This window comes from Pinus tabuliformis, chromosome 7 (assembly GCF_031772625.1).
Source record: "Pinus tabuliformis cultivar Carrire ecotype Pingquan chromosome 7, CPIR1, whole genome shotgun sequence".
In the NCBI taxonomy this organism is placed as follows: domain Eukaryota; kingdom Viridiplantae; phylum Streptophyta; class Pinopsida; order Pinales; family Pinaceae; genus Pinus; species Pinus tabuliformis.
Window position 1 is genome coordinate 762384824 of NC_142293.1, and position 12140 is coordinate 762396963.

The following is a 12140-nucleotide window of genomic DNA, read 5'->3' on the forward strand; positions in this document are numbered from 1 at the left end:
TTTAATTATTTTATTTTTATTATATAAGTATTATATATTTTTATTAGGGAGTAAGGATTATTATATATACAAATGTCTTTAAACCAAAAAAATATTATATTTACAAATGTATAAAAATAATAATAAAACACAATGAATTTTCAAAATGATGAATTTTTAATTCAAAATGATAAATTTTCATTGATTATGATTTTATAGGAAAATATTATGCAGACCAAAAATTATGTGAAAGTTAATTTAAAAATAAAATCGTCATAAAAAAAATATGGCACAGCTCAAATTTAACCCCTGATCTTGACCAATCATTTCTTTATACCTTTCTGCCACCTAATATTTATTTATATTTTATTTTACGCTTCTTTGCCACCAAATAATATGTTGCTCTACTATATGCATTTATTTTAAGTGGACTCATGTTCAAACAATGCATAAACATAATATATATTTTTATATAAAAAGATTTATACCTTTTGCCACCTAATATTTATTTATATTTTTTTAACGTTTTTTCCCACCAAATAATATGTTGCTCTATGATATCTGCATTTATTTTAAGTGGACTCATGTTCAAACCGTGTATAAACATATTATATATTATTTTATTTTTATATAACTTTTTATATTACAAATAAGTGTCTAAAATATATATTATTATATTTTTCTATGATTTTTTATATTACAAAAGTTAAACTAAACCTTATAAAATGTATATATCCTTGTATTTTTCTATCTTACTAGTCCTTGCTCGGCTGGTAAGGACTATAGTAATCGGTTGAAGTTTTGCCATTAGTCTCTACACAAAAATCGATTAAAAAAATTGTTTTAAGTTAAATTTTTAATGACGATTTACTTTTAACATAAGCTTGTGTTTGCCGCATTTTATTGATAACCAAGGTTTTAGTTTACCATATTATTTGACATCTTCCCGAGGTAAGTTGGAAGAGGCCCATATTGAACATGTGTTTAGGTGCATATTGGCATTGGCATTAGGTTATCAGCATTAGGATATGAGCATGACATTATTTTCAAGTGAAGTAATGCTAACATTACTTCACTAACATTTAATGTTTGTTATAATTCCCTTCACCTCTCCAGTTTGATGTTTATTAAAATTCTCCTTAATGTTTGTTATAATTCCCTTCACCTCTCCAGTTTGATGTTTATTAAAATTCTCCTCTCGAATTTGAGATCATTAAATTTCTCGAGCTTGACATGTGGTTCTATGCGCTTTGTTCACGAAGTCGCAACATGTTCTATCTGGCATGATTTGTCCAGAAAGCCGCAAGATGTTTTACCTGGCACAACTTCAACGCCCTTCCGCAGAGACCTTTCATCGCACAAACTACATGTTGCAGATTTGTAATTATTTGATTTCTGGTTCAGCTCTACTTCCTTTGTTCATTCATGCACTCCCCTTCTAGACTTACTCCCATCCTAGACTCTTCATACATCTACACTCAGTTTCATTCTTTTGTCGAGGACAACACATCCCTTCCACTTGTTTAGTCACTAAGTCATGAGAAGACCGGCTCCATGTCCTTATGAATGGAAAAAAGTGAGGTAACATCAAATGGTTAGAAATAGCAAGATTCTTTCATCAAGTTTTGACTGTAATTACTTTGGAAAAAAGTGAGGTAACATCAAATGGTTAGAAATAGCAAGATTCTTTCATCAAGTTTTGACTGTAATTACTTAAATTTGTTGTGTGCACAAATGTTCCACACTTCTCATTGTTTCCATTGAAATATCAGTTTTTTTTTTTTGTGAACTGCGGTATTTCTATTATCTACAACAATTATAAAAGTACAAAACTTAGGAGCCTCAATCTGCCCCGTAGGGAAACCAGATCTGTTGGCTCCTATACATCAAGCATTCAATAAAGTTTTCATGCTGGACAATGTCAAAAGCATAGCAGGACATTAAGCCCTCTTTCACCATGTTTTACCAAAAAATTATTCTTCCCCAGTCCTACTTGACAGACCCAGTTTTACTACTACTGCTATGGCATACAAAATAATACTCAAAAACCAGAGCATTGGCATTCTAAATTGAAAAGAGAAACAGTTAACAGGCCTCTTGGTTCACCGCATTTCCTCTTCCTTCTTTGTTGCTGTCGTTGGCCTTCCCCAGCTCCTTCAACATCGCTTGAATTTCCTTGAGGTGCTCGTTCTGTTGCCTCACCAGCTCTTCCACGTTAGCTACCTCCTTTTTTGCTGCCGCTGTTTCCTGCGCCATCTCCAGCATCTCGGTCGCGACTTGCTCCAAGGCCTTTGCCAAGAGGTGCTTCAGCACCCAGTAGGTATGGAGAGCGCGGCGGTAAAGGGTAAGTCTGCCTCGCGTGTTGCCTGGGTCCGGCAGCTGCGAGGTCCATTCCTCCATCTCCGGGTCGGAGGGTTCCTCTAACACCCTGTCCTCCATGGCATCAATGATTTTCCTTATGTCTACATTTGTTTCCAAATTGTAAGCCTGTTCGGCTTCATGCACCGCCATGTTGATCGACTTATTCCCCCTTTTCCGTCTTCTCTACGTCTGGTTACCCTCCGCATTGCTGGTTGGTTGACGGGGGCGTCCTCTTCCTCTCTGCTCTTGCGTCTTCCATCTTCCACCCTTTCTGTCTCGCTTCGTTCCTTTACTACTCTACCCAATTTCGAAATGCTTGCTTCTAAGCCCTTCCCCCTGACTGTACTCCATTTCATCTGAACTTTCTATTTCTATTTTAACTTGGCCCCGTTCAAAGTGCCTTCCCTCAGCAGCCTCCCTCTCAGTCTGGACTGTCTTATCTCTTCGCTCTCCCATTTTTGTGCGTTTGAGGCGCTGGTTATGGTTTCTCTGCCAAGTCGCCCCTTCTCTCGCCACCTTCTTCGAATTTCTGTTGCCTGTCATTCTTCCCCTGTTCCTTCTTATAGAATTCTCGCCACCTTTTCGCTTATGATGGGATTGCTCCCCTCTTCGTATCTCCCTTACGCTTTGAATGATGGTTTCGGTGATGATAGCTGGTTTTCGTTTTGGGCCGCGTCCCTGCTGATCTGAATGATCATTAATTGCTGATGTCAGGGAGTTAAGGGCGCCGTCCTTCTGTCCTGTCCTCATTGTCGCCTGATCTTGCCTTATTCTCCTTCTCCCGCTCCACGCGGAATTTTGATTACCCTTGTGCTGTGTCATGGTTATCATTGTCGATGAGCTGTTTTTATCCGTCCCATTTTGCCATCGATGCCTGATTGGTCCAACTGTCATCGACTTTCTCCAATGATTCTTTACTTCCCCAATTCGCTAAGCAGTCCGCAGGTTTATTGCCCTCTCTTCTTATATGCGAAGTGATCTTGTAATCGATCCCTTTCAACGTTTCCTCGATATCTCGGACTATACTCGCATTTCTCCAACTTTTAACTACCTTCTCCCATTGTTTCCCTTGGATTAATTTCCTTATCGTACCCACGACCAGGGCAGAATCTCCTTCAATTTCTATCTTCCTATATCCGTTTCTTCTGGCAATTTTGAGACCCTGATACACAGCCATAAATTCCGCTTCGTTATTAGTCATTGTTCCTCTGTATTCAGCATAGATCCATTCTGTCTCTCCTTGTCTGTTTCTGAAGATTCCTCCAAAACCAGCTGGTCCTGGATTCCCCTTCGCTGCCTCGTCGAAATTGAGTTTAATGAACCCTTCCGGTGGCTTCCGATAAACTGCGTGACTTTGGTTTGCTATAGGTTGGTGCTGCTTTGTTTTTTGCTGGTAGATCATCCCCTGTTCCAAGTTCAGTTTGTTTAGGATCTCTGTTTCTACTTCAGAGGTTTCCAATCTTCCTCTGCCCAGTTTTCCGCTAGTATTGATTCTCTGATTTGTCTTAGTGTTCTTTTCCAAACTTCTTCCGAATTTGAAGATTTCCCTTTAAAGATTCGACCATTTCTCTCTTTCCAAAGATTCCATACATTGAAGCCTGTTGTAATGCTCCAGGCTCTTCTTACTATCTTGCTTTTAAACTTTCCTTCTCCCCATTCGCATAGGGTTTGGATTATATCATGCGGGTTTCTTTCCGTGGCCGAGAATAAATTTCTAGTCTTTTCCCATTGGAATTGGGCCGCACTGCATCCATTAAGAAGGTGTTCCTGGTCTTCTTCGTCTGAATAACAGAGACAGCATCTTGAAGGGCCTGAGAAGCCTCTTTTTTGAATTCGATCCCAAGTTAAAATACGTTTTCTTCCAACCAGCCATGCGAACATTTTGATCTTCGGCCACCATTTATTTCTCCATATCCTTCTCCACTTTTGCTCTTCCTCCCCCTGCTCTTGCTGTATCTTTACTTTATAAGCTTCCTTTATGGTGAATGCTCCTTTCGTTTCTTTGCCCCATCGTAGGATATCCCTGCCTCCTCTCTTTTTTATCTTCCTGGAGTCTAATTCCTTGCCAAATATAGTTTTTTGATCTTCTGTTGCATTCCTTTTCCATTCCTGCAGAGGTTTCCATTCTCTCCATTCATCATTTCCTCTTTCTTCCGTCCAATAATCTTTGTCCTTAATGAGATCTCTGTCCATACCTGTTCTGTAGATTTCTTGCATTCCTTGTAGGTTCAGCATTTTGTCCCTTTGTTGCCAAGCTTCATCCCAAAATCTCGCGATCTGGCCTCCTCTGATTTCCCAGAAAATATGCCTGTCAATTAATTCCCTGCTTTGAATGGTTAGGTTCCATATGTCTGATCCTCGAGGCATTTCTTGTTCCCTTAGATATTCTTCCAGGGTGGATGGAATATTGTATTTTGTTGTCCAGATTTCTTTCCATAGGTCCGGACCCCCTTGCATCCATCTCCATCTTAACTTGGCTGCTAGCACTTGATTTAAAGTCCATGGGTCTCTAAGGCCTAGACCTCCTTTTTCTTTTGGTTTGGTTAGGCTGTCCCATGAACAGAGGGCCCACTTCTTTTGTTGCTTAGGTCCTCCCCAAAGAAATTTTCTGTAAATCTCTACAAGCTTATTGCATATTCCTTTTGGTGCTGCCATCACTGATAAGGGGTATATCAGAATCGCCTGAATGGTGGATTTAAGCAGAACAACCCTTGCTGCCAGGTTCAGAGAACGGAAAGTCCAATTTTCCAGTCTTTTCATGATCTTCTCTAGGATGTTCTTCCAATTTCCTATTTTGAGGGAAGAGGAGTCTAGCATAGTTCCTAAGTATTTGGTTGGGAGATCCCCTTTCCTGTAGCCCAAGATCCTGGTTAAATGGTTTTTAATAGGTTCCACTGTATTAAAGAAAAAAGTTTTGGATTTCTCATTATTAACCTCCATGCCTGAGCCTTCCATAAATATCTCTAAAATTCTCTTTATCCTTCTCACCTCTTTCATGGATGCTTTGCAGTATATCATTATGTCGTCCACGAACTGTTGGTGGGTGACTGTAGTTTGATTTCCCCATAATCTCAGGCCCTGTATTTTCCTTTCTCTTAATTCTTTCTTGAAGTATCTACCTAATCCTTCTGCTGCTATTATGAAGAGGAAGGGGGATAGGGGGTCCCCTTGTCTAAGGCCTCTTGTAGCATTGAACGTAGTTGTTGGAGCCCCATTTAACAAGATAGAGAAATTCGGGGTAGAGATCATGCTTAAGACCCATTTCACCCATCTGTCGCAGAATCCAAAGGCTTTAAAGATAGCTTCTAGATATTTCCAGCTTAACCTATCATAGGCTTTTGATAGGTCTAGTTTGATCAGCATACCTTTTTCTTTCTTCGTTTTCAAAGTGTGGATTACTTCCTGGGCCACCACTAACCCATCCAAGATCTGCCTTCCTTCTACAAACCCGGTTTGCTCTGGGGAAATAATACTTGGCAAGATCGATTTCAGCCTTTGAGCCACTACTGATGCCACTATCTTGTAGATAACGTTACAAAGAGCTATGGGGCGAAAGCCTTCTGCTTGATCTGCCTGATTGGTTTTAGGAATAAGGGTCAGCAGGGTTGAATTTATTCCTGGCCATATTCTTTGATTTATTCTAGCTTCCTCTACTACCTCCAAAACTTCTTCTGCAAGAAAATGCCACCCAGCTTGGAAAAATTCTACCGTATACCCATCCGGCCCAGGAGCTTTATTCCTTCTCATGTTTCTGACTATATCCTCCACTTCTTCCATCGTAACTTTCCTCATTAGGGCCAAGTTCTGATCTCTGGTCACCAGATTTGGAATCTCCCTACTTATCTTTGATATGGCTTTTGATCTATTACCCTGAGTTTCCTTTAATAGATTTTTGAAATGATTGACCAACACTTTTTCAATTTCTTCATGTTGGAGAACTCTTTGACCTTCTTGATTTTTTATTGAGAAGATTCGGTTTCTTTGTCTATGCTGTACCATTGCTTTATGAAAGAACTTAGTATTCCTCTCTCCTTCCCTAAGCCATTGAACCCTTGATTTTTGTCTCCATAAAATCTCTTCTTGTTTCCTTCTTTCTTCTAGCTGATTTAATATAATACCTTCTTCCTTTGTTCTCTCTTCCTGAATGCCTTCTAAGATATCTATCTGCTGCAGCTCTTCCATTCTCTGCTCCAGTCGCTTTTTTTCCTCTAGAATATTACCGAATTCTTCTTTATTCCATTTTTTTAACTTATCCTTCATTTCCTTCAGTTTGAGTTGAAAGGTGTGCATCTTATTTTTTCCTCTTTGATCACTCATCCTCCACCATTCTTCAAGCTTCTCGATCAGTCCTTCGTTTCTTAACCAGAAGGCTTCGAATCTAAAGGGTTTGTTGGGAGGTCTTTGCTTTAGGTCTATTTCCATTTTAATCGGCCAATGGTCTGATCCTGCTACCGGGAGGATAGTGGCTTCTATGAATACATCCTTCATCATTATCTGTTCTGAGATTAGGAATCTGTCAAGTCGAGAAGCTATTTGATTAGCTCCCCCTCTGCGATTATTCCAAGTGTGATTTCCATTAATGGTTTGAATATCTATCAGTTTCTGCTCCCTTATCAAATCTCCGAACTTCTCCATTGATTTATCCATTCTCCTTAGCCCTCCTCTTTTTTCCCCTGAGGTTTTAATCAAATTAAAATCCCCTCCTATAATCCATTGTTTTCCAGGTATTAGGCTTCTCAGAGCTTTTAAGTTATGCAGAAAGTTTTCCTTTTCTCCTTGGATATGTGGTCCATACACCCCTGTTATAATGACCTCCTCCACCGTTCTTACTATTCTTGCTATTCCTGTTAGAATTCTTGGGAAGCTCATCCAATTACTAAATTGAATTTCTTCTAGGTTCCAAATTATTACCAGACCTCTTGCGCTCCCAATCGCATCCTGTCCCATCATTTCATATCTGTTCTTGTTTCTATTCAGAATTTCTCTCATTTTCTCAGTACTTATTTTTGTTTCTTGTACTATCATTATACTGGGTTTTTCTTTTTTCAGTCTGTCATTCAAATACCTCTGTTTGCCTCTGCTGTTGAGGCCTCTTATATTCCAGCTTGTAATGATCATCGTAACAATTTCGGAGGGGATTGGAATACCTCTGAGAGAGGTATCACTCTACCTGAATTGACGAGCATCTCTCCCACTTCTTGAATTGTTTCACTCATTGTTCTTCTACCTCTTTTTTTGCCTCCCTTGCCAATGCTGCTCATTCCTATGTTTTGTGTTTCCTGTTTCTCCATTTTCTGGCTTTCTCCATCTTCTATTAGTCCCTTTTTTTCTTTATATCTTTGGAATGCTTCTTTGTACCTCTGTTTTTGATCCTCTGGGATAAATCTTTCATCGAGCCTCTTCCATTCTTGTAGAAGCTTCGCCATTACTTGTTCTTCTTCTTCTCCTTTTGCTTTCTGTGGGTCTGGCTGTCTTGCAATGGATCTTGCTCTTGATTGGTGTCCTCTGGTTCCGTCTCTGATTCCAGCACCTCAAATGCATTGCATATGCTTCTGAAGGATGTACTTGCTTTATTTTGTTGCCTTTTGTTTGCTCGTTGTCTAGCATGAGGTCGAATAAAAGCCTCCTTATTCTTAACCCCTATATTTTCCTTGGGTTTCTCCATCGTTTTGTTCATTGGGAATTCTCTGATCAGATGTCCATGTTCATGACATTTCCTGCATCGAAATGGGATCTGCTCATAGTCTATAGCTTGAAAATACACTTCATCTCTGTATTCCAACCACAGACCCTCATGAAAAGCCCCTGAAACATCCATCTCGACACAGATTCTGGCACAGGAGGTGTATCTCTTCTGTAATGTTGCCTCTGAGGCTTTGATGAAGGTGCCTAACTTATTGCCTATATGTTCTAGCGCTGCATGTCTTCGGTAGTCAATCAGTAGAGAGAACAAGTGAATCCAGACAGGTACCTGTTTGAAGGTTTCCTGTTCTGGTGCGAAGTTGGGCTTCCAAGGTCTCATGTATAGACCTGTTGAGGCAAAGAAATACGGGCCTCCATCAAAGATGCGATCCTTGTCATCCAGATTGGTGAATACCACCGTGAAGAATCCTTTGGCCCCTAGGTGGAGTCTTACATCCCCTCTGGGTTTCCATTGTTGCTTGATCCACAAGCACAAGGCTCGTTCTGTTGGCTAGAAACCCATAAACTTGCAGATCACTGCATGTTCTGCCATGTGTTCTCGGTAAGCCTGTAGTTCTGGGTCAGAGATTATTACCCGTAGGTTTTCAGTGGCTTTAGGCTTGCAATGTCCCTGGTTCTCTTTCTTTTTGGCACCCGTAGTTGTTCCTTCCTGTTCTGCTTTACCTTGGTTTAGATCTTCCTTTTTCCCATCATCATCATCATAAAGAAAGTTAAAATAAAATGCAAATATGATTATAAATTAAAATATAATTATTCAAAAATTATTGGTAAAATATAATAATATTAAAATTTTAACTCGTTTTTAATTAAGCCTATTGAAAAATGGAATATAAAAGAAGTAAATGATTTAAAAGAGAAAATTAAAAGGAAATGTATAATTAAATATAAAAATGAAATATAAATATTATAAAATTATAAGTAATATATAAAAGTGTGATATGATTTGTATTTAAATTTATGATGGTGATCATGATATTATTATGTGTAAATAATTTGTGGGCATCTACTCCAAAATTTCTTGAAAATTGTTTTAGAAATTATTTAAAAAAGAGAAAGAAAAACCAGAACAATAAATAAAAGTAAGATAATCTAAAAAAAATAGAAAATAAATGTTTTGATAATGTAAAAATATAAAGAAAGTTAAAATAAAATGCAAATATGATTATAATTTGAAATATAACTATTTTATTAGTAAAATATAATAATATTAAAATTTAAGTCATTTTTCATTAACCCTATTGAAAAATGGAATATAAAAAAATTAAATTAAATGATTTAAAAGAGAAAATTAAAAATAGATATAAAAATGAAATATAAATATTATAAAGTTATAAGTAATATATAAAAGTGTGATATGAATTGTATTTAAATTTATGATGGTCATTATGATATTATTGTGGGTAAATAATTTGTGAGACCCACTGTATAATTTCTTCAAAAATATTTTAGAAATTATTTAAAAAGAGAAAAAGAAAAACTAAAATATATAAATTATATAAATAAAAAAATAAAGTAAAAGTTAAATTTGTTTTATAAGGAAAATATACTCAATTAAATTTTTGAAAGTAGAATAATTTACTGAATATTTTTTAATTAGATTTCCATTTTATATACGTTAATAATATTTTATTATTAAACTTATAATGACAAACAATTTGGTGGAAGGCCGGTATGTGCACTTTGATGAAGGTATCAATATTATTTGTCATATTTAATATGCTTTTGGTATGATATGGAGCATCCAATGCTTTTGGTATGATAGGGAGCATTTTTCGTTAATAGATTTTGATGGAGGTACAATTATTGAAATAGCAACTTGCATCGTTTAAATAAATTGGGTGATTGGGACGTCTAGTAAGATCGCTGTTCAGAGTATTAATATTGCAATTTTTTCCTGAAAAATGTCGACAGAACAGGAAACAGTCGACGGGAATAAAGGGGTTATATGATTAAGGTAGAAACTATGTTATCAAAATCGAACAGTTGTAAAGGGGATAAATTATTGCAAAGAAGCTGTTCACACGTAAGGGCTCCTGCTCTCTGTCCTATTCAATCAGTTTACTTTCGGAAAGGATGCAAGGCGATGCCCTCCAATTACATATTATTTGCACATTCCATTCAGTTCTGAACATACCTACACCTTAGTGCAATATATATATGCAGGCGGAAATCCGAGAACAATCTGGACGTTCAAAGAGGTAGCGTTAGCTGTTCAGTGCTCGTTTGAGTGATGGGGGAAGAGAAAACACCGCTAGTGTTCAGGAGGGAATGGCTGGAACAAGTTACAGAGATTATAGAGATTATTGATAATAATAAATTTCTAGCAAACGTGGGTAAGGTTCCGCGCGTAGCTAATGCCCTCTTGGATGCGAAACCAGAGGCGTACATACCACACTTCGTCTCCCTGGGACCGTACCACCACTCCAAACTGGAGAAAAAAGTTGCGGCCGCTTCGTCTGCGGGAGATAGTTACGAATTTCGCGAGCTGAAGATGTCAACAGCGGAGGCGTACAAAGTCCAGTCAGCGGCTACGTCCTGGCGGAATGGCAAGAAAAGAATCGAGGAAATGATAGAAAAGATCAAAGGAAAGCGGCAAGCGATTGAGGAATTCTATGACTGGCCAATTCCTAAGGATGGCGAGTACCTGGAGAACTTCGCTCGTATGATGGCGATAGATTCATCGTTTCTGTCACGTTTCTTATCCAGTCCGTCTGAATCATCAGATGAAGACATGAAATGTTTAAGGAGGCTTGAAGTCTCTATAAAGTGCGACATTCTGAAGCTGGAGAATCAGATCCCGCTGTTTCTGTTGAAAGAGGCTTTAAATGATGCAGGCCAGCAGATCAGTCAGGTATGTAGGAACAAGTTCAGTGCAGAGTTGTCTCCTTTCAATCAATTCGACATAACCCTTAATGATGTTGATCAGCCGCATTTTCTGGGTTGCCTGCACGCATTCCTTTCACAGTTGGTGCGTATGGAAGTAACGGAGGGGGAAGGAGCGACTGTATTTCGAAGAATGAAGCACTCTCTGGAAGAGGGTGTTGAAGTGGTCATTGCAGCGGTCTTCACCCTTTTCCGTGTGACGCATCCATCCAAAGAAGGGCGACATGATATTCTAAACTCATACAACGCGGGGGAGTTGGGAAAGGGTGGCATTCAATTCAAATCCTTCTCCACCGTGAATGATAAGATCCAATTCAACAAGTACTCGGGCACGCTGTACCTTCCCCAGATCACCGTATCCGAAATGGAGACAGAAGTGTTGTTAAGGAACATGCTTGCCTTGGAGTTCAATGACTTCACCCGTGGTGACCACATGACGCGCTACGTTGGCCTCATGGACTGCCTCATCGACTCGGCCGAGGACGTTCGACTGCTCCGGGAATCGCAAGTCATTCTTCGCGGAAGTGTGATGATGAGTGACGAGAGCATAGCCGAGATGTGGAACGGCCTTTGTCATCCCATCTTCAAGGGCCATTTGGAGCCTCCCCAGGATCTCAACAATGCACTGAAGGAAGTGCTTATCAGAAAGTATTACATGAGCATTGTCAAAAAAGTGTTGTGGGAATTCTATTGGGACCATCTGTCTAAGCCAGGAAAGGGTGTTGCTTTGTTTGTTGGAATTCTTCTTCTCGTCATGACCATTCTACAGACTTTCTGTACCGTGTACGACTGGGTCAAAAAAAATTGAACGCTAAGCAACCGTAGATATGATTTTAGGATTGCTGTGGTTAGAAATCGATGTATGAACTTGGTGAATATATATTTCCTTATAAATATATATTTCCTTGCGTAAAGATTTTAATTATTAATTTACTTTTAAAGGTTTTGTGTTTAATTATATGTTATTTTAGAAGGGAATATATAAATAATGAATTTTAATTTATGTTTTATATTTATTTTATTTTTTTTGGTTGGTATATATAGTTAGTTTATGTTTTTTAATATTTTATTTTGATTTATATGGATGTAAAAAAAATATATTTTTATGTTTTTTTATTAGGTTTAATATATCATTTTTATTGGGGAGGGGAATTGGATCAGTGACTTCACATCAAGGAGTATTTTAAGACAACACCTAATCATCAAAGATTGTC

The 12140-nt window shown here is 38.2% G+C and overlaps 1 protein-coding gene across 1 annotated transcript; it reads left to right on the forward strand.

Moving 5' to 3' along the window:
• Positions 1 to 10219: 10219 nt before the first annotated feature.
• Positions 10220 to 11794, forward strand: LOC149249777 (putative UPF0481 protein At3g02645). Its single transcript, XM_089456319.1, has 2 exons — positions 10220 to 10894; positions 11009 to 11794. Exons 1-2 carry the CDS (start codon positions 10274 to 10276, stop codon positions 11732 to 11734), a joined length of 1347 nt encoding a protein of 448 aa, XP_089312445.1. The 5' UTR covers positions 10220 to 10273; the 3' UTR covers positions 11735 to 11794.
• The last annotated feature ends 346 nt before the right edge of the window (positions 11795 to 12140 follow it).